This window comes from Electrophorus electricus, chromosome 18 (assembly GCF_041902795.1).
Source record: "Electrophorus electricus isolate QZ-2024a chromosome 18, ASM4190279v1, whole genome shotgun sequence".
In the NCBI taxonomy this organism is placed as follows: domain Eukaryota; kingdom Metazoa; phylum Chordata; class Actinopteri; order Gymnotiformes; family Gymnotidae; genus Electrophorus; species Electrophorus electricus.
This window is the reverse complement of record NC_137514.1, coordinates 9650150-9674068: the sequence shown is the minus strand read 5'-3', so window position 1 is coordinate 9674068 and position 23919 is coordinate 9650150. Positions and strand designations below refer to the sequence as shown.

Genomic DNA, 23919 nt, shown 5'->3' with positions numbered 1-23919 from the left:
GTGAATGAATGAATGAGCAGTTGTCCTGTGTTACAAGGTGAATGAATTAATGAGGAGTTGTCCTGTGTTAGGAGGTGAATGAATGAATTAATGAGCAGTCCTGGGTTCTCTGGCCCATGGTGAACAGAAAGCAGCTGATGAATTGTGCTGTTATGAGGTTAGATGCTTATAATAAAGTATCCGATGATTGTATATTATAATACTGTACCTAATAAAATAATTTAAATATAACATATGAGTAATATAACAAGCTATTAAATGTCAGATGTTTATTTAAACAAAAACTTGCATCATAGACAATATAAATTATTATTCAAACCTCTATCATTAATAGTGGATCTGAAAAGGTGAATAAAACCAGAACAAGTCTGTTCAGTCAAAGGCAGAATTACATGTGGAAAACATCCACCATATTTTTTTTAACATATAAATAATAAATGTACAGCAAACAAGCACGTTATAAACTGGCAGTCTGGCATTAAAATAAGGCATAGTCTTGTATCCACCCTTTTACAAGATGAAAAATCTTAATCACGCAGTAGGCGAAATTTCCCACTCAAGTTCAGAACCCATTAAGAGTGAGTGAATGTGATATCAAATGAAAGTGTAAAAGGTTTTTAATGTTACCTTGGTCATGCAGATGAACTTTGTGGACAGACATATGATCAGATGTGGCCAATACTGTGCGGCTGCTAATAAAACATGAACTTTCTCGTTATTGCGCCTTCAAATTATATTTTTCTTAAGTCATTGGTAGAACACTTTTTTTTTTCACCTTAAAAGCTTATTTTAATAACATCTTTTAAACCTTTAGAACGTTTGGACACTGCACTTATTAAGGAAGACTACAGAATCAAATTTAGAGAAAAGAAAATGCAAATATCAAAAGGAAAGGGCATGTAAAATCTGAATGGCTCCTCAGGGCTATTAAAAATCAGGCAATGGTGTAATAGAATGCTAACAGATACATAAACTTTAGACTCAACCAAATGTCTTTCTTATATGACAATGAAACAGGTAAACATAAACAGAAGATCAGAACTTTTAGAACAGGCTTTTGCCTTAGAGGCCTGGAATCCATCAGTTCAGTCATTTTCCTGTGTGAACACACCTACTAATCTTGGCTGTTACCTGATGACATACCTGTCCTAACACCTACTAAACCTGGCTGTTACCTGGTGACATAAATCATCTGAGGCTGAGAGGAACTCGCTAAATTGTGCTGGACTCTAGTCATTCAGGAATGAAGTTGGGCACCCCTGCTCCAGAAGAAAAGCGGTCTGAACTTAACTGAAATTCTTACAGCCTTAACTGGCCCGAATTCATTACGTAATGGTGGTTGGATCATAGCTACCAAATGTGCTCATTGGTTTGGCCCACGTCTGATATAGAAAAGGGTTGTGCCGTCCTAGAGCCACAGACCAAGCATTAACAGAGATATGGCAGTTATGAGGTGAATTTTACACTGAATTCACTGAACATTCACCCATAAGAGTGAAGGGAGGAAAATGGAATAGTTTATTATCCCTGTACACTCATTTAAGACCAGCTTTTTTTTAAAAGTCACACTATAACATATATATCTTAACAGATGGCACATTTTGGAAAATAAAGGCATACGTTTTAGGTTCCTGACCTAGTTAAATGCTCTACTGGTCTCTATAACTATTTTGTATTGATGCAAAGGTAGCCTTAAACCTAAGAGCTCAGCAGAAGTATCTAGATGCTATTAAATTTCACTGAAATCATAGTGGAATCTGTCACGGTACCCCCCACCCCCATCCCGAACGTCTCCTCGTGTGCGTGTGTGTTCGTCAGTGTGGCCACGCCCCTCCTGTGTTCCACACCTGCTCCTCGTTGTTTCATTAGTCTGTGTGTATAAAAGTCTAGAGTCTATGTATTACTGTTTTCGGTGTTTTGATATGATAGCCTGCGAGCTACGTTGAGTGTTACGTGTGTAAATAAACATGTTTAATGCGACTCGTCACCGCATCCTGCTTAGCCTCCTCGTTACAGAATCTGACTGGTCCCATGTACATAGAAGGTTAAAACAGATTGAAACTGGAGACTTGTGGTTGAAACTTTAGGGTAAACCTAAAGATTTTAAAAAGGGAAGATCAGGCACTGAATGCTGAGGTGAAGAGAATGGGTGATTTACATTTTACATAAAACACATAAAAATTTGACTCCATCAATGAACAAACAGATTGCTCTATATCTGCTGTATTTAAAAAAAAGGTCACTATGCTACCACCATTCCAGCCGTACTGTAGTATTACTAACCACAAGCTGCATCTATGACTGACTAGTCATAATAAAAATATCATTAACTTAATAGCTTTTGGTGTGGTGTTGACATTTATGATCAACTGAATGTGAAAAAAGCAGCTTGCTATCACATGCTGCATTCAATAGCCTTTTATTCCCAGCCAAAGTCCTGGCCTGTCATCTGGTAGAATTTTAGATTGAAAGGTCTGTAGAAGTCCCTCAGTCTGAGCAGCACCTCAGCTGGGATGTGGGGATGAGCACGGCCTTTCGACTTTCCCAGGCACCTGGGCCTGCTGCCACCCTCGGGCTTCTTCAAACAGGGGAAGCCTTTGGTCTGGTTGAAGTAGAAGTGTTTATTGGTGACTACTCTCTTCAAGCCCAGGAAGTCCTGCACATGCCCCATCTCGCCAGCCGGGTCCGTCACGAGCCTCTCACCGCTGACGAAGAGTAGGCGAGAGAGCGGGAAGAAGCGGAGCCAGTTCTCCAGGTGCTTGGCATAGATGCCGATCCGCACGGCACTCCAAGCTGTGTCAATGAGGCCCGTGCTGGAGTTCCGGAACACCAGGTCCTGGAATGAAGGCAGGCTGGGGCTTTTGGAAAGTGTCTGGGTGTAGTCGGAGATAGCCCGGGTGACGGGATCGCGAACCACCACGATGAGTTTTGTGTGGCGGCTCATGGCATAGACACGACGAGGGGCTTCTCGCGTGACAAAGTAGCTGGGTGTCTTCTCCATGGTGATTTGTCCTTCCAAAGTACGAGGCATTATATTCCTGTGACAAAAGAGATCAAAATAAGAATATGTAGATCTGAATCATTAAGACGTTCCATGAAGTACTGGATACTTTTTAACTACTTTACATAGCAAAACATATTTAAGGATTTAGGGTCCCATGGGAAATGTCTCAATTTTAGATATAATAACAAAGTATGTTCAAATATTTCAACTGTTGCCATTATCAGAAGTGTAGACTGGAATGCTCATTGCTCATGGCAATGGACATTGACAAGACTCCTTCAAAAGGCCATATGTATTTGATCAAATATTTAATAATTGACGGTATTAAAAGGACCAGAAATTGAGGAGTTACACATCTTATAAGTGATCTCACCCACAAATTAACAGCTTGCTTAGCTTTACCTTAGTATATGTGAAAACACACTGAAAAAAAACAACAGCTTCATTAGATGTGATTGCTGAGCCATTTCACAGCTGTCCCCAGTCCCAACTATCATTCTTTGCCATGTTATGAATTTTATCTCATTACAAGACAAAAATATTAATCTTACTTTTATTAATAAATTTCCAAGAAGCAGATAACTCAGACTTGAGTTATTCAGTCTTATTATAATAACCCTTGAAAAGCCTTTTCAAGGATTATTACATAAACATGGCCATTCACTTCATTAAATAAGCATGCTTGTGAAACAAGCCTAAGCAGATAGAAGAGAAACGTCTGGTTGGTTTTAAGGAGAAAACCACAAAACCTCAATAATCTCTTAGCAGTCATTTCCGGAGGGACTTCCTTCATGGGTCTTATGAATGCTCTCTCCAAGGTCCTGTTGGCACTTATCTGAGACCAGTCTTGCCTCGCCTGTTACAGTGGTCAAGGATGCAATCTGAGGACAGGAAGCTGTCTTCAATCCAGCGAAAACGTTTGCCCCCAGTCTCTAAGCTCGACAAAAGCACTGAGGGTCATGGGCCTCCCACGCTGAGTGGGAAGATGAAGACTGCTGGGACCAAGGGCTCCCCGTCTGAGGAGTACCCCCTGCTTCCTTCTCTTTTCCTGTTTGTCTCCACAACTGTAGACAAGGTGCCTTATTTGTTTTTATGTTTTAGACACTTTTATTAGGTATTTAACACAATATTTTATAAGCTACAAGGTAACTTTGAAATGTTTTTTAAAACCATATTTATTGTTTATTATAGAAGTATTAATAATGCTTAAAAGGGTCTATAAAAACAAACATTCTCGTAATTTAACGATTAACTATTTATCTTAGCATAAGATTTTTTTTTTTAGATATCCTACAAAGGTTTTCTAGCTCCAACGTCCACAAAATAAATAAATAAATAAGGTTCTTTTGTGTTGTCTCGTTATTTCCATGGTGAGCATGTGTAGTATATTAGCTCCTGGTTGACTGGTCTGGCTCTTGATTGTGGCAAGAAGTCTCTCTCTCTCTATCTCTCTCTATCTCTCTTCTCCCTTTCCGGCTCTGAGGTTAACCGGCAATGCCATGAGGTTCATACAAAGCTCTAAAATGAATCATATTACTTTGTGAGACCTCCTTTTAGGATCATCACAAGAAGAAAAATCCCAGGAGTCGTAGTTCGGATCAAAGAGTAGTAGCGTATAACAGAGTCCTATCAGGGATTGGACTAACACTACTTCAGGCTAAATCTGGTTTATCTGGGCACTCCACTGCTAATCCTGAATCTGTTGTAGAAGGCAATTCCTAAACTGTGTACCCACTTAACACCGGAGATGTCCCCTCCTGCACACGCAGTGTTATGTTTTATAGAGTGCTTGTGTCTTGATCGACAGTAGACAGTTTGGGTTCACAGCATCGCGGTTAACGAGTTCGTGTTTTCATTCCCAGCTCCGTGTCTTAAGAAGCTCTATTTAGTTGTGCATTAGTACACATGGCTAAGTGCGTGTTTAATTCAGTGTAATCAAGGTAATGGAATCCATGATGGAGCTGGCTGTAGTGGCGCTCGTCCGCTGACATCATGTTTACATTCGCGAGAGCTGGCTTGTAATCAAAGAATAGTTTGGGCGCTGCCAGCTCTGGAAAGGTCTGTGCACTCACCCGTCGCAGCACTTCATCTTCAAAGCTAAAAAGACCCACGATTAAAAAAAAGAAAAAAACAATCAGTCCCCGTTTCATCATCACCAAATGCTCTCTTTATTACCTGGCTTTTCACGCTTATTTGGATATTTCTTATACCAGTTATGCACACCTGCAGCTCTGCCAGAGAAATGCCAATCAAATGTGTGTTTTCATCACACATTGTGCAACATTAGCCTTTAGCATGTGGGGAATGCTAGGATGTGCACGGATGTGTTTATCAGCATGAAGTCTGGCTGTCAGCTAGCTCGCTGCCTAATAGCCGTAGCCAAGTGGGTGGCCATCAGTGGACGGTAGTCTGAATAAATAATTATTTAATATAGTATTAAAAAGGCTAATAAACATGTAGCATAAACACTGTTGATTTGTGTGTCTGAGAGTAAAAGTTCTAACTATACTTTTGATTTCAACAACGTAGCACCTGTTCACAAAACTTTCAGTATCTGGAACTAAGATGGTTCTTAAAAGAGCAGCATTGTCTGCCCGCACAGTCCTGACATTTTGAATAAACTCTCATTAGGGCCTCTTTTGGCTAACTACAGCTTAAAAACTTTTTAAGAATTTGAAAATCTGCCACATTGCTTACTAGAGGAAAGCAATCAGGCTGGCTATAAATCATGTTCCATTAAAACAACACTCATACGCACACATACACACAGGCACACACAATTACTGCCTTTTTGGGGTGGGAAGGGGGCAAAACAACCGGCTCCCATAAATACATCAAAACAGTACAGACACCCGCATAGACTGATAGTGTGAACTGTCCACACAATCTAGTTGCTGTACAATGAATCCTTAACTATTTGGATGGACTAATGCACCCATGGGTAATCTAATGGTGGTCCTTTTTTTTTTTTTGTAAATCAGAGGAACAAATCCAGACAGCACACCCCTGGATGTCTGATGCTTGGCTAGCTGCAGTGCCACAGGATGCTCCCCACAGAGATCTGTCCCACATCTGGCAGTAATGTACCTCAGATAGGAAACAGCTGGGCTTATACAGGAAGTCGTGCCCTATGCTATTAGGGGGAAAAATGGTATTAACCTTAAGATATAGCAACAGGACTTTCAGGTGTAACAAACAGGATGCTTTATGTACCCCCCCACCCCACCCCAAAAGCAAGCGTGCACATCCACCTACACACTCACACAAATTTCGCAGTTATTGAAAATACTGCTGTGCTTGCTTAGCTAGTGTCCCCATAACGAATAGACTATAATGAACAATATACTAAACTTTACTGCATACATTAAGCAGCACACACAGATAAGCACACACTCAGCACAACATACACAACACACACAGCCATGTCAAAATGTTTCCCACAGTGCCTAATGCAGATTCCTCCATTTTCTCAGAAAATAAGATCACTGAGAAGTAGTAGTGTGAAATGGCCTCCGTGGCGTGTCATTTGGAACGCAGCGCACTACTCACCAGGACATACCCTCACTGCAGGAGCCTTCCCAATTAGAAATGCTCTCCTTCATTATCTCTTTAGAAACCAGCCGAAAGCCTTCAAAAACAGCTTGTGTAAACATGGAATCAGGCTGAGTGCACTCCGCGCTGGAAGTGAACTCCAGAGAACACAGGCTTGTCATTATACAGGCAAATGGAAGGTTCTGGAGCCCTTGGGAAGTGCAACAAGCTAAGGGTTGTAAAAAAGACACTTACATGTATGGGAGGGGGGATTGTTTAGACATGAGAACACATGGTTCACAAAGGGACACAAAGGGCCTAATGGACAAGACTGGGTCAGCATTAGAAGCTCCATTGGAACCTTTGAGTCACCCTGGGTTTGGGCATGGGCTAGTACAGTGATTATGAGGGGGTAGTGGGCACCTAACATTAGGCTGCAGAATGCAAGCCTCAGGAACTGTGTCATCAGTTCACAGAAGACACTACTGCAGCCATAATGACAGTCTGGATGCATGGGAGTGCATGTGTGCATGTGTGTTTGTGTGTCTGTGGGTGTGTGTGTGTGTGTGTGTGTGTGTGTGTGTGTGCCCACTTTGCATTCCAGTATCTTGGAAACAGAGATGGAGAAACACAGACATGCAAGAAATAGACTAAGGGTTCAGAGGGCTAAAAGAGACTGACATTGGTAGCGCTGCACAACACAGTGATTCATTATAAAATGGCATACTTAATGACAGTGGGGCAGTTTATATGTTTAGGTGTGTGTGTGTGTGTGTGTGTGTGTGTATCTCTAATTGCCCCCTGATTTTCTATCTTATGGGAAAATCTGTAGCTATCAGTGCTACTCTAAGGCTGCTCTGTATGTATGGGAGTGTGTAATTTATGCGTGTACGTGTGTGTGGGTGTGTGTTGTCTATCTCTGTAGTGGAGAGACAGGGATAATCTCTGAATCAGCAACACTGACCACAGCCCCTAGAAAGATAATCAGAGTTAGACGTAAACAGTGACCATTTCTTCTTCATAATACCAAGTCACAACATCATGACGTCTCAAATCTGATAACAATGACTCATATCTATCTATCTATCTATCTATCTATCTATCTATCTATCTATCTATCTATCTATCTATCTATCTATCTATCTATCTATCTATCTATCTATCTATCTATCTATCTATCTATCTATCTATCTATCTATCTATCTATGTCTATCTCTTCACAATCATAGACATGCCTTTATAGTCCTGCTAGTAATAACTAACTAGGTTTGCCCATGAGAGTCTAACATAACAAAATTGTGCACATTTTGACACCCATGCATTTCACATGTGATATGAATTTTTTCATAAACAAAAACCTGACAACAGCTCTCAGATCCTGAGGAAGGACATCCCATTATTCCTTTCTGATCTTCATTTCCTCTTCCTGTCTAAAGTTCTTAATTACCTTATTTTTGGTCTCACAAACAAGCATTGGGTACAGTGAGCAGTTTCTTTTTCTCATGTAGGATACAGACATTAATATCATTTTTCAGTCAATAACTATTCTGAGAATATGCATCTGTTATAAACAGTAACAGAATTGTATTGCATTGAAAAATGTTTAGAATTAAGAATAGATGCCTGAAGTATATTTGTAGTTAGGTCATTAAAAAACAAATATGTAATGGAAATGTGCTCTCAAAAATGAAACAAAACATTTATTCATTTTCTAGTCATAATCGTCTGTCCATTTAGCCACATAATGTCTAACATATTGTCGAGACATGAAAAAGAAGCATGTAGAAATACTACAGTAATTGAAATAGAATACATTTAAAATAGAATACTATTTTTAAAAATATACAGTAATTACAACAACAGTAAATAACTCTGAGGAATAAATGAGCAACTGCTCCCCACACAGAATTCATAACCGGCACTCTATGCAGTGACATAATAAAATTGTATAAGTGGACTGAAGGAAACCACTAACTGGCTGGAGATAAAAGCCCACCCTATGAGATCCCTCATCCTTGAAAAGCTCTCAGGCAGGAGCCAGGCATGGGACAATCTGCTTCTGCGAGGAATAAGATTGCATCCAGCTGCAAAAAAAAATCTCTTCGACTATAGGCCGTAAAACCAGAGTCTGCGTGTGTGTGTGTGTGTGTGTGTATGTTTGTGTGTGTGATTTAGTAGATGTTCTTGTTATGTTCTGTCAGTAAGCAGTATGCCATCTGAATATCTTTCAAATTCAGATGACACAGTGTGTGCAGAGGTGTGTGCAAGCCCATGCATTTTACACATGAAATAAATGTGTCCACAGTAGCTAAAACAGAGGAGGGAGGAAGTGTGTGAGAGAGAGAGAGAAAAAGAGAGAGACAAACAGAGCAAAAATTGTGTAATTATGCAGTTAAAAAGTGTTTGGATTTCAGTGTGTATCCCTGTGAGGGAGAGTGTACCTCACAAATATGAGGTTTGTCATATTTAGTGGCTGGCAGTGTGACTAAAGAATAGCTGTTAAAAAATAATTTCAAGAAATTGAGATGGTGATCAGCCTGGGACTAGTTATGTATTTGCATTTTTGACTTCTATTCATTACTTAAATACAGGCTTCCAGAGATGATTTAGGAGCAAGGAGTTTGCCACCCTCTTGTATGCAGACAGCGAGTGTAAATCTTTCTTCTTGAGGGAGTTCTGCCCTGGACAGTGATTTTCCAAATAAAGCTCTAACCACATCATAAACACAATTACAACCACAGACACGGCGAAGCATTTTTCTCATAGACATACAGTACATTACACTGCAATTCACACAGGTATGTTCCAGAGAGGGAGAGAGAGAGAGAAAGAGAGGGAGGATGAGAGTGAGAGAAAAAGAGAGAGAAGAAAGAAAGAAAAACATTCTCACGCCCCTTTCTATTTTAGTGAGACCTTAGGAAAGATGCAGGTATGTATGGTCTAAACTAAGGTGGATACGGTGGGGAAGGTGTGGGGAAAGGCCCCTTTATACTTCTGTATCAATTAACAGAGACCACCTACCACCATAGCTGCCATTATCATGGCCATTAGCGGTTGGCTTACATGTGATTTTTCTAACCTGCGTATCAGACAGGTTTCGATGCCTAGAACCGTCACAGCAGACTGGTCGCTGACAAGGGCTCTGTTCGAGACAGGTGAGTTCAGAGAACCTGCCACCCAGGTTTCTGTGACCAGGTGACCTCACTTTGGCCTCAGCCATGGTAACAGTCACCATAGATCCTTCTGAATGGGTGTGATGGACATGTGTAGCATGTGCAGGCTCAGCCAGTAGTGCTCCATGTGCATCCATGCCAGGCAGAGGTGACGCCTTTTGTTTGAAGACATTCTGGAATCTGAATACAAGGAGAAGCTTTTAATGAGTTACAAATGAATCCCAGTGTACTGATGTACTAAAGTGGAGCTGGCGGTGTTAGCATTTGCTACATCGCTTAGAATTTCAGCTCCTAATAACCTTGTGATTGACTACAAAATAACCTTCTGTAAACACAACATAAAACTTATAACACTTATAATTCCACCTGATTTCCAGTTTGCTGGAATGTAATAATCTCTAGGCATATAAGATAATACCTAATTGTATCATACAGTGTTCAATGAAATTTCCTTCTCCTGGTATATATGGCTAATGGAGTCTGAGCGTTACTATTGACAAGCCATCTATCTCTATAGAGTGAAATGGGGGACAGGGGGAAGGAAGATGATCGTTTTTTTTCCTCCTCAGCATCCATGAACCTGATCAGTCAATGACTAAATTAACATTAGTGACCAGGGTCTCTTCCTGGCAATCAATGCTTTGCCACATCAGTGAATTCTGCAAGGACATGCTAATACAAATGAGCACACATCAAATACACAGTTAAACCATCCTGTAATGCACAAGTTACAGAAATTGTCAAACTTTGATGGTGAGGAGTTCATGATTAAGAGTGGTGTGGGCAGCTGGAGGACTAGTTTGCTTGAAAGCAGTCACCCCTGTTCTACATCAGAACCCTGCTCAGTACAATGTGCCAGTTCCAGCCACACTCACCCAAGCAGCTTACGATTCAATTTCCAAATCCACAAAACCCAGCCCAGAGATTTCAGCGCAAGTTCAGCACCTGAATGCCAATCAGATCTCAGCTGAACTGCAGTCACCATGAAGCACACTAATGACTGGTCAAAAGCTCCATGCATCACTGTTGAGTTCATGTCAATTTATGTTGATAACAGCGAAACTATATGTTATGCATCCATATTAATCTAGTGCTTGTATCAGCACTTAAAGGATTCCTTTCAATTCATGCAGTGTAGTACGATAAGGCATCATTCAGAGCAAAGGCAGATCAAGTGGTCACGTCACATTATGGATTACTTGTTTGACTGTAGGTTTTTCTCCACATTGAAAATCTATAGATATTTACGTGCAGTTAATCATGTTGCTTTCCAGAACAATTCTGTGTGTACAAGAATAATTCCACTGAATTTTGTGAACTTTCAACAGAGAAAGTAAAATCAAATATAAAACAAAGAGTATCCTGAGATGATACTTTATAACCTTTGACTGTGAAAATACAGGCAATGAATAAACTTTTAGAGTTTAACCTGGTATTCATTTGCATTTTTGTTTAGCCCCTTGCATTTGTTTAGTATTTACATTATAATGAACACACCATGGATCAACCTATCCCATTCTGAAGACAAGAAGGCAATTAACATACAATTAACATACAACAACACAACAAAGACACACATAAAACCCATTTTAATATGCTGTTTCTTATGACTGAGCACCTTAGAGCACCATAATAAACAAACATCGTTGACAGTTGATAAGGGCAACGGCACTTGTCAACAAGATTGAATATGCGCAGGTTAATTAACTCTCATAGGGCGGTGGTGTAATAAAGTCAGGTAGTGAGGGATCGATGTGAAGCCGAACCACACACCAAATCGATCTGGAGATAACTTTTACAACAGCTGGCAATTTATGGGAGTCGTGAAAACAGAAGATGAGTAGTTTTACAGCCATGTTCGGTGAAGGAGATAGCCAGACAGAACGGGTGTGTTCTGGCCATCTATGAAGGACCTTACCTAATTCTAGCTTGTCACAAATATGTCCCTTTGGGATTTGAAAACTATTACTGGAGTTTTCTGAGAGGCATGAATATAGCAACAGCAAAGTGAGCTGGTCATTCATAGTCACACACATTAGTTTTAAAACCCCTGAAATATTCTGGTCAGCACCCATCCCAGAGACATGGCAAATGATCTGCACGTGTCTAATTTATGATTTGACTATGAAATATCATACTCTTTAACTCCTCACACACACACACAAACACACATATGCATGGACATTTTCTTTATCCTATGCTAAAGTGTAACAAGCCCTTAAAGTTTTTATTATTAATTCCAATTTACAACTAGCAAGCTCAACACCTTACCTTTCATTAAACACACACAGACAGAGAGAGAGAGAGAGAGAGAGAGAGAGAGAGAGAGAGAGAGAGAGAGAGAGAGAGAGAGAGAGAGAGAGTTCTACTGGTATTGACAAGACTGTCATCAGGTTATGGTCTCCCAAAAGATATTTGTTGACACAAGCCAGTTACTGCACATGATAGCACAGCTGTATGTATGTTGCCTGTGTGCGTGAGACACTACTGCACAAGGTCATGCCACCACAATTTCCTGAATTCGACTCAGTTTCCACAGTGTCTAGTAAAGCTCCCAATCATTACTGAAATAAGACTCAGAGTGCACTGAATATTTATATCACTATTGTTCTGGGTCTGCGCCAGTTGAATTCCACTGAGAGACAGACAGTGAGACAGAGAGAGAGAGAGAGAGAGAGAGAGAGAGAGAGAGAGAGAGAGAGAGAGAGAGAGAGAGAGAGAGAGAGACAGACAGAGAGAGAGAGAGAGAAAAAGACAGAGAGAAAGATAGAGAGAAAGACAGAGATACAGAGAGAGGTGTGGTTCAGTAAACAGTTCGCTTTTATTTGCAGGTGATTGTCCTACCAATGAGACAGTAAGCTCTGCTGATTGCTGGCAAGATATTAATGAACCGAGTAGAATGACAAGGCACAGGCAGAGTCAACACACCTAAAACCATATGCACTAATATCACAGAGGAACTGAACTCACTAAAGTGGTCGTTTAACATAAGAATGATCCTCCACAGTAAAAAAAAAAGAATAGTGGATTTTTGGATTCAACATATATAAAATGAATGTCCCATGACAAAGCAAATATTATTTTACAGTGTGCTGAAAAAGCTGCACCAGTAATGATGCTTTCCACACTCCCAACTTTCCCCCAATCCCAATCATTCATTTGGTACCTGGGAAAAGCAAAGACTGCAAAAAAGCGAAGAGTTATCTGCTGAAAAAGAGGATGTGCTGTAATGCAAGGATGTCATATTCAAAGATACTGTAATATCAGGATGTCATACCCAAAGATGCTGTAATTCCAGGATGTCAACCAAAGATGCTATAACACCAGATTGTCATACCCAAAGATGCTGTAATACCAGGACATCATAATAAAATATGGTAGGAGTCATGCACAAAAATGCTAAAGAAAGCTAAGCTGCATTACCACAAAAAAATATATTTTTTAAACTTAACAGTTACCAGTGATTAGCAGACATTTCTCCAATGTGCATTAAACCAGATTCCTGCAGATCACTTTTTAACACACCTATACACATGTATGTGCACCCTTACACGCACGCGCACACACACACACACACACACACACACACACACACACACACACACACACACCCCACACAGACTCTGGAAAACCCATAATAGCTCAGTTAATAAGATGAATTGCCCTACCATCTGTACATGAAAACACATAAAAACGGCATTATGATCTTTCTTTCAGAGGTTCCGACTGAGCATATACCCCAGCCTGTTCCTGCTAAATTATAGACTTGCTGGAGTAATGAAAATGTGTGCCAAAGGCAGAAAACACATCAGATAGATGGCATAAAACCTTGGTCTATAAAAAATAAATACATTTAAAAATGGAAACGTTGTGGTTCTTCCGTCCTAATTCTGTGAGCATAGGTTTCTGGATGTGACAGAAAGGTTTTCAGACATTCAGAATGGATTAGAAAGGTGTGATGTGAGCTGCTGCATGTAGCATGCTGGGAAAGTGACTCACTGCCACACTCACGTGCAGGACTCTCCTGCAGGTTTTTCTGTCATCTGCCCTTTCAGCCCCAGATGAAGCAGGGGCCCATGTTGTGAACAACATGCAGGTTTTATGTCGTTTATATGCAAACCCACATTTTGCTGTAGCTGTTGGGCAGCTCATTACTGCCACACAAACAGTTGTCTAGCTGACTTCATGTTTGCTAAAAAATAAATAAATAAATAAATTATATATATATATATATATATATATATATATATATATATATATATATATATATATATATATATTTATTTATTTTTTTTTAAAAAGCGAAAACGTCTTGCCAGTCTCTGCCCTGAAGAAAGAAACCAGAGACGTGGTGTTCTTTTTAAAGCCATGCCGAACAATTTGAAAAAGAAGCGGGGGTTGTGATTAAGGTGAAAAAACAACGTAACTAAACAACAACACACAAATGCTCTAGCCTTCCGATACGCTTCCTTTACAAGAACTCTTTCGAAATGTCAAAGGTAATCGCGGACCCACCTGTACCATTCAAGACCTTTTTCGTAGAATCTGTCAAAGAAGTGCGGCTCCGCACCCACCGCTCTGACGTCGGGGTGCACGCGCAGGAACTCAAGAAGCGCCCTAGTGCCACCCTTTTTCACGCCGATGATGATCGCCTGGGGAAACTCTTTGTTTCCAAAGTTGTTGAATACCGAAAGGTTGTAACTGTCACTGTAAATGTGATTCGTCTCTTCCACATTTTGCGATAAAAAGTCTTGGTTCGACCCTGGTAAGTCGCGCACAATCGAACGGTTCCAGGGCGCGACCGGCTGAGGTTTACTTCCTTCCTCAGGGTAACGCTTGTTTTTGAAACTTTGGAGTTCGTGCAGTGGACTTGGTATTAAATCGCAGTATCCGGTAAGACAGTAGAATACATAGGTGAAAAGAATTATCATCGTGAAGAACACGGACACCTTAGACTGCGCTTTCAGGTGTCCGAAGTTGAACCTTGTTGACCAACATCCCATGGGTAGCTTTCCTTCTCAAGAGGTAATTTGTCAAACGTTGGAATCATGCCGTATAAGATTTTAAAAATTAAAAATTGTTGACATGAAAATATGCTTTCGTATAGGTATTTATAAACGAAAGCACAGTCTCAGTCACGTGTCTAAACATTCATCGCCTTTGACGGAGAGTGCCATATCTCGCGCTGAAGATCAATATCAGGTGTCTTGTTTATGCTTCGGGGTCTTCTGTGTCTCTGGTTTGCTAAATGCCATTAACAGTGATTTGTCGTTAGCGCGTCTCTGCGATGTACGTCTGTCGCCGCTGGTGTTCTTCGAGTGGCCAAGGTTACCATTCCAGCGCGCCTTTCCGTTTTTGGTGCTTCTCCACGCCCATTCGTTTTATCTCCACCCCTCATGTCTCGCTACTTGTTGTACAAACAGCTAACAAATGTTTTACAAAATGTGCAGTGTGAGATGACTATGACATTGATACCAATAATATGAAGCGTGTTACTATAAAAATGTTCAGTCCCATGATGCACTATGTACTGAACAGGGGAAGTGAAATGTTATTTGAGGTATTTTTATGATGGGTACTTTACTGGTACTTTCCTTAACTTTGTGGTCTGTGTCAGTTTAAGGGGTCACCCTCTGTCGCACATTCTCGCACACACGCAAGTCTGTAGAGAGACACCTGTCGCTAAGGCAGTGCAGTCAGTTGGGATAGTCTCTGAACTGTCCATTAACCTTTGAAACCTCCGTCACTGTGACTCACTCTGCATATGTGCGCACGTATACACACACACACACACACACACACACACAGAGAGAGAGAGAGAGAGAGAGAGAGAGAGAGAGAGAGAGAGAGAGAGTTCCTTCTCCTCTCTAATTAACACTCTAAGACAGGTGTGATTATAGCCCAGACTAGGTGGAGCCTGAGGTCAGACTAAAAGCAAGCAATGCCCAAACACTTTGGTGTCCATGGAAGATGAGTAACGCAGACCACCCTATGTCAGGATTCCTAATAATGATCTTATAGTAATCAGATAGGGTGTTTCAGCAAGCTTCACAGTTAAAGTCAAACTGAGGGTCTAGAATTCTATAACATACAATCTCATAGACCTCAATGGTTCTACAATTTGGAGGACATAATATTGGGAGCCATAATATTGGCTTTCTACTTTATAACTAAAAAATAAAACCAAAAATAAGAAAAGGAATATGTCTTGTTAGTCAGAAATAAAGTAGGACAATGTCACATCTTTAATAGCAATATAACGTACTGCAAGCCCAAACCGAAAGAGTCTTCGCTTCTGATTAGGCACGGACAGAGAGCCATTTCAATTAGAAGCTCTACTAAATGCATTTCAGTGTGCGTGTCTACTCAACATTCCATTAGGCATGTTCAGAGTGAACCACAACCAGTCCTAAATTGGGTAGACTTAAGCCCATTTGTGGCCTATATTCTTAGCTTGTATTTTCTGTCCGAAAGGCAAAGAGTGGCTTCCTTTGATGGAATATTGAAAGCTTGCCATCATGAGAATACGGATGCAACTGGGTCCATGTGAGCACACTTCTTTAATGCACTTCCCATGATAATATTTCCTAGCTTGTTCCATGAATGTAAATGTTGTATAGAAACTTCTTTATTTTGAATGATCTGGGAACCATTTTTGTGTGAAATTTCACTTAGGCAAAAATAAGAAAACATCTACAAATGGTTTTAAAACTAGTTACAATAACGTTCATAGATGTGTGCCTTGCTCTTCCTTTCCTAAAGCTTAGATTTGACTGTTATGAAAGTCAGTTTAAACTCATTCTTATCCAATGTTCTTAGATCTGACAATGTTCTTTGATGACAGCACCTGTAGTAATGAGTGTAAAATCCCTAATTACATTCATCCACATCTGGACAGCTTATTTCAACAGCTTGAGAGGTGTTGTAGGCGTAGCCAAACACACACACATGCACACACACTCAGACACACATATACCTTATTCTGATTCCTCAGTCATATCAGGTTTATGGGGAACACCTTATAAACTTCAAAAATAAGGCAATATCATTTTCTAAAATAAACTGTACAATGCACTGCAAATAGGGAAATACTACAATAAACACTGTTTATGTACTGATTAGTATAGATATATCACAATGCAACTTTATATGTAAACACAGATGCGCTATAATATTTTAGTTCATTTGTTTGGAATTGTAAGAATCTAGAAATAAAATGCTTTTCTTTAAAGTTATTTTCCTGGATGTCTATGCCATGTTAACACATTAGAGGAGTGGTGTACAGTGGCAAAGCCAACCTCTCCACAGAGCAGCATGTGGAAGCCTTGTGGTAAACTCTAACTATAGTGTAGGGTGCACTGCACTTCAGAGAGAGAAAGGGAGTGAGAGAGAGGGAGATTTTCCACAGGCATGTGTGCACATGACCTATCTCTAAAAACCTGCCAAACCAAATAAAAATAACAGGAGAAATGTTTATCACTGTGTAGTGTGGAAGATACTGGATAGTGGCTACGTTGCCTCAGACAATGTTCAGCCTAATCTCTCAACTCTACATGAACTCTGGTGAGAAGGATATATACATATACTTTAAATATATTAAATAAGACCCAAGTAAAGTAATCACTCATATTATTAAAATCATTGGAATGCATACTGGGTTTAAGTTAAAAAAAATAAAAAAATTAAAAAAAATAAAAAGAATATCTATCATATGTAAAATAGTAATAGTTTATGTAAGGGCCATGCCACATTTTAACATAAACATTTCAAATTTTTCAAAGTTTGTCATGACTTCATTAACATACATAGTAAAAGTCACAATTTTGTACATGTAAGTTATAATGAAAGCTAAAGTAGCTTAGCTAAACAAGAAGCTTGGATATACATTACTGGTCAAAAGTTTAGGGTTACCCAGATATATTTTCCATGCCAACTCACACAATTTCATTAATCAAATAAGTTGCAAAATGAATAGATATTCTATTTAATATATTGACAAGCTTAGAAATAATATTTGTTTGAAATAATAATTGTCATTCAATCTTTGCTTTTGTCAAATCTTCCATTTGCCTACAGACCATTGGTATTCTAGCTGTCAGTTAGTTAAAATAAGCAAGATATTTTGCCACTGCATCTCCCTCATGCTGTCTTGGTTTGATGGGTACTTGCCTCATACCAGACATACTCCCACAACTGCTCCAAAGGCACACAAAATCTAGTGACTGCTGGCCCCTCCATTATGGTAAGAATACCAGCTGACTGCCTCTTCTCTAAATAGCTCTTGCACAGTTTGCTGGTGTGTTTTGGGTCATTGTCCTGTTATAGGATGAAAATGGCTCTAATCAAGCACTCTCCAGAGGGTATGGCCTTCTTTTTTCCTGTGCACATCTCCCACTATACCACCACCAAAGCACCCCCAGGTCATGGGATTTCCTCCACCATGATTGACAGATGGCATCAAACACTTCTCTAGAATCATTTTATTTTTTATGCATCTCTCAAATAATTTGTGATCCAGAATTCTCAGATTTAGATTTTTCTGTCAATAACACTTTCCCCCAATCCTTCTCTGTCAAACGGCTGTGTTATTTTGCCCATCTTAATGTATTCCTGTTATTAACTGTTGAGACTGGTGTTTTCACTGTTGATGCTGAGACTTGTAATATGTGGCTAGCATGTAATGAAGCTGTGAGTTCAGGATCTGTGAGGCATCTGTTTCTCACACTAGAGATTCAGACATATTTCTCCTTATGCTCAGCTGTGCACTGGGTCTTCCAACATCTCTTCTGTCCTGGTTTGCCTTTTTCAGTGAAGGGTGCACTACAGTCATTGGAGATCTGCAGTATTTTGTTAGTTTCTTGCATGGAATACCCATAATGTCTTAGAACAAAGATGGTCTGACAAGTTTCAGATAAAAGATACTTTTTTTCAAGCCATTTTGAGACTTGCAAAATCCACCAGTGCTGCTGTTCCAGATACTGCACCAGCCTAAAGGACAGTTTAATTGCTTCTTTACTCAGCACAACAGGTTTCAGGTATGCTAACATAATTGTTAAATCATTTAATAATGAGTAATCAGCCTCTTCAAATTTAGTTAACATAATATACCACTGGATCAAAGGAGTGATGGTAGCTGAAGATAGGCCTGTGTATGCATACATAAATAGTCCAATAAAATAAGTCATTTCCAGCTCAATTATTAATCATTTACAATTTTAATAACATCTTAACACTATTTCTGATCAATTTAATGTTATTTCAACTGAAAAGAAAGTAGTGTATGCACTGTGAACTATATCAGAGAGACACAGACACAAACCACATGAGTAGGGGAGGAATGCTAGCAATCACAAATTCATACCCTGACTCCCCGCTCCTCCAAAGACTCTGCGACACACACTGACAAAACACTTTACAATCATAAGATTCAATCCTGTTCTGACTGACATGTGGAACATGACCTGTACACAGACCCACTGTGGTGTTTTAGCTGTGGACATTTATTTACTATTAGCATTTAACTTTGCAAGCTACGTGTTTGATGGCCACATTTTTGCCTCCCTGTTCCCTCCTAAATGCTTAGTCTGTGTGTCAGTGATGAAACTGAGCAGTCTGTTATTGTAATGCCATTAAAGATGATTAGAGCACTGCCTTCCCACACATTGACATTGACTATGACATGATGCACACTAATGTCTCACACTGAAATAAGAATGCACTCACAAAGGTCAAAATCCAGGACCCTGTTGCACTTCTCTGTGTTGATTCAAAGCTTCTCCCAGCAGTATCGATGTTTCTACATATCTTGTGCATTATATAAAGTTCAATTTCCAGGTGTTATTTTTTATTAGTTTTTACTTTTCTTAGCTTTTACCTTTGCTCTGTGGCTTTATTTCATTAAAGCCCATGTGGCCATACTTTTTCAACTCACACAAATTAGCAATCAACTCAGTGTTGATAAGTCATCCAGGGTAATTGCTCCCATTAGGACCACCTGCAGATGCTGGCCCTGTGCCTCCTGGACAAGCATTTGCGTGACATTCAGGCCAAATGCGGGCAAGCACGCAGACATGTGTGCTCACCGCTGTCTCTATGAACTCACCTACACTCCCACACTGCGTTTCAAATAAAAGTGGCATGGCTGACTTTTTTTTTTACACTACATCTGTTGATCATTTCACCCACAGGCCACAACTTACGAAGTCAGATTTCAGAGTCACTTCAAAATGCATTTTTCTATCTGTGCTGCCTCCCTTATCTTCCAGCGTGTCCTGGGAGCTGATAAGCAGAATGAAAGTATTTCTCTATCGTTGAGTCTGCCGTGTTTATCAGAGTTTCGGGAGCGTGCCAGCAGGCTAGACTACAGCTGGTGATAAAAGCGGCCATGCATGCATGCTTGCTTTGAAGTCATAACTTTCAGCTGGTTTCTAATGCCACCTTTGCCATACAATAATACACAGAACAACCTTGAACAAGAGGCCCAGTTGAGAATATATACAAACATATATATTTTCAGTATACAAGACTGGGAAGTATCTACACATTTACAAAAACAAAACACAAAGAACTTTGTTGCAGATTGCAAAGGTGTTTTGTTTAGAATGCTTATATTTAAATGTACCTAAAAGATTATCATAAATTGGTTGCAGATGTTGAAAATCACAAATTGAGTCACAATAGCATGTGTTAATGTGTCAAACTCTTAAATGTGGAGTTCTGCATGTTAACATACAGCACTGCAGTAGGCTTTAAATTCAAGCACTCTGGAATGTCACTGACTGCCATTTATTTATTTAATAAAAAGCTGGCAATTTTTCTGGTAATTGTCATGAAGACATTCTCTAGGTTGAGGAGTAATTATTAATCTTGTGTCTGCATTAGTCTTGGGTAATTCAGAGCAAGGGCAGAATGTGTGGTGTTACTCTGAGTCTGATGTGATGGTGGCACATTCATTTTGAGTGTCAAACCCATTGCCACCCAAACTCAAGACAAAATATCAGCTGTAGCATTTTATGATTACTCCTGAAGAAAACATGCTGAACAAGCTCTAGGGTGCTTTACAGTTTTGCAGTGTAATCAGAAACTAAATATTGCAGCCATCAGAACATATTTACTGTTCATATGCACCTCTTATAAGAGGCCTAGGTGGCAGACATACAGGAGGTTCCCCAGGGATGCTATTCATTACACATTCTTGAGCTTGTCTATCACACTTGATCACATTCATCAGGAAATTACTGGACTCTTCAAAAGATGAATCAGCAGGTGAGCTCCTTCAGCACAAGGACTGAACATCACTGCTCTATGGCGCCTGTGACAGCATCAGAAAGTATGGAAACAGCGCCATCTGCTGGTGGATTTCTAGAGCGGTGGTTCTGGAATATTAAATTCTCTTTCGTCCGTTCACCTGCTCTTGAGCATAGCGCTGCGTGGTAGAATTTGATGTAACGGTTTGGTAATTGCACCATGACAATAGGCCTGTTGAAAGTTATGAAATAATGAAGTCTCTGCCATGTTCCTCAAGGATACTGTACCTATAAAAATTAATTTAACATGTAGAAGTGCGTAATTTGTTCCCTATGTGTGAAGCAACAAAAGCAAAATGTAGGATAGCACATAAAGCAAGCAAGTGCTTATCCCAAACCAAAGTTTTAAAAACTACAGGTATATGGTACTAAGGGATGTTCCCTACATCTGTATTTGATAAATCAAGCTAAATAATAACTCAGAGTCTCTTCAAAAACACTTTCTTTCTTTTTTTAATCATAACTTTTAACAATAAATTGATTGTTTCAATGCTGGCGAATATATCTGAACATATGTTTTCAAATATACAGCACATGGACTGGAATCATAGATTAGTTTGTATTGTTTTTTTGTTTTTTTTCCAGAGTAATATTTTAATTTTGTCAGAAATATCATATTCCAGTTGGGTGATTTAAATGTTGTCCATTGTTTTGTTTTCTTTATACATTTTACATTATTCTTGTCTGCTTTTCCAGTTGTTTTCTTATTAATCTTTGTTAATGCTATACCTTTGTGTGTATTTATTGGGACATGCATTCTAACAACTAGGTAAAGTAATACATTAAATTTGAGCGATCAAAATTTCCTTCAGACATCGAGAAATTATTAGTATTTCTATGATTACTTCACGTTAACCATCAAGTGTGTCATTCTGATACTATTTTGTACTGTTGGACTGGTGGCCCTTTTATTGGAATTATCAATAATTAATAGTAATTTACTCAGAACCCATACGTTAGTCATTATTAGCTCACCAATATATTTCAGTTTATAAACAACTCTATTTTTCTGCAGTAGGGGTTTTTCCAGATTTGCCAATCTTAGCTTACAGTACGGTTAGTTCAAATGTGTGAGTATTATTGTAAGATATTAATGTAAATCTAAAGACAGAGGTGGACACAAAGTTTCACTCAAGGCTCTGGCTGCACTCCAAGTGAGGAAGTTACAGTACATAACTATTTCAGTCGTGTTAAAAAAAAAAACCACTCTGTTCTACAATGATCCCATCATTGACTTAAAAGAGCTCTCTCAAATATCACATAATTAGTACAGACAGCACAACAGTAGGCTGGATAAGTGAGCATGGAAGCTGAGGGAAACCAAGGGAAATTCTTGTGGATAGAGCAGGAGATTGTGGGATCCCAACATCACTAAATCCATCCTAATTCACTATGTAGATTACACGTTTACCATCTTGGTCTACTGTGTTTATATAACATAATGTACTGACAGGTGATACATCACTTACTATTGGTAACCTGCCCACAAAATCCTATAATAATAGTCTCCTAGCTGCCTACTGGCAAAATGCACACATTTATGTGAATAGTCCAAATACTCTGTAATACCCTGTACAACCTTCTAAAAATGTTTGCAGATAAACTCAAAATTAAGGGTTCAAAAGAAAGTGGAATAATTCTAATTCAGTAGTCTCTGTTTTATATGTTTATTGGTTGATTACTGATTTTAATGTTAATTCTAGGACTAATACTGACCTATGCCCACTACTATCAAACCGCTGAAGCACTGTCGGTTGATGTTGGCTCTTGAGATGAGATGAGTGAAGAACACCTAGAAGCTTCAGTTTGAAGGGAAGAGTGAGCAAGTTCCCATGAAAGTTCATCTAATCAGAAGCTGAAGGGCCTGGAGGATATTACAAACATTTGATTCAGTCTAAGTGATGTGTTCATTTTGATATCAGAATCGGAATCACTTTATTCGCCAAATGTACTCAGTGCATAGGAATTTAACTTGGCAGATGTGGTCGGTTTTCCATACGTCTAAGTATATTATTAAGCAGTTTCACACTCAAGCTCCCATTCCTAGGGAACTCATAACAATCTACCCATATGGGCAACCACTTTAGGGCACTCTCCCCATAGTCCCTTCGCATGTCATTATGTAAGGGCTGGTTCCACTCGGACGGGTCATATTACATTAATTTAGTATTTTGGGATGCCATTTTGTTACTCTCTCAATGCATGCGCTGCTGTAATTTAGTCCTGTTAACGTATCTTATGCTGCGTTCGCTCGTGGACTGATTCTCCTCCCAGGTCCGGACCTATTACGTCTCCTAGAGGTCCCTAATCTCACGTGTGAGCAATAGGTGCCTCACTCTTAGCAGGCTACTGTTTCACTTTACTTTGCACCGTCGTAACAAAGCTATTTCAAGTACATCTGAAATATTCTTATGCTAGAAGAGAACTCCCGAACGGTCGCACAGAGGGAATATAAACGTCTGTGTACTTACACAATCTCTGCTCTCTAACCACTCACGGTTCTTTTTGAAGATGAGGCAAGCACCGCAAGATGAGGGAAAACACCTTCACTCTGGCGGACAAGGAGCGTCCTCAGTGAAGTGTTGATTTTCCCTCCTCAGCGGTGGAGCTGCTCATCCTGCCGACTACGCCAAATTGTGTAAAAATGAGAGCACATCAAACACAGACAGCTTTCTGCATTGAGTAGTAAAAAATAAAAGTTTATCGAGTTCTGTTCCCTGTAGAACTGACCCGCAGTACGGTCCCCCTCCCCTTATACACAGAACAGAAGAAAGAGGGGAAAAAAGAAAAACGACTCCTACAGAGTATCTGCTAAATCATGTTTTGTTTAACCTGAGCGCTGAAGGCTTCTTCTATCTCTATGGTTAGAACAGTATGTGGGCAGCTGGTGTCCCTGACTCACACG

General features: G+C 39.6%; 1 protein-coding gene across 2 annotated transcripts; it reads right to left on the bottom strand.

The window, feature by feature from the left end:
- Nucleotides 1-254: 254 nt before the first annotated feature.
- si:dkey-121b10.7 (heparan sulfate glucosamine 3-O-sulfotransferase 6) lies at nt 255-15195 on the bottom strand. 2 transcript variants are annotated; one of them, XM_081701466.1, is made up of 3 exons: nt 14224-15195; nt 9615-9888; nt 2663-3038 (listed from the first exon to the last, which is right to left on the bottom strand). In XM_081701466.1, exons 1-3 carry the CDS (start codon nt 14709-14711, stop codon nt 2799-2801), a joined length of 1002 nt encoding a protein of 333 aa, XP_081557592.1. In that variant the 5' UTR covers nt 14712-15195; the 3' UTR covers nt 2663-2798. The 2 variants fall into 2 exon arrangements, with proteins under 2 accessions (XP_026867570.1, XP_081557592.1); XM_027011769.3 differs by lacking the exon at nt 9615-9888 and having other exon boundaries at nt 255-3038.
- Between the last annotated feature and the right edge of the window lie 8724 nt (nt 15196-23919).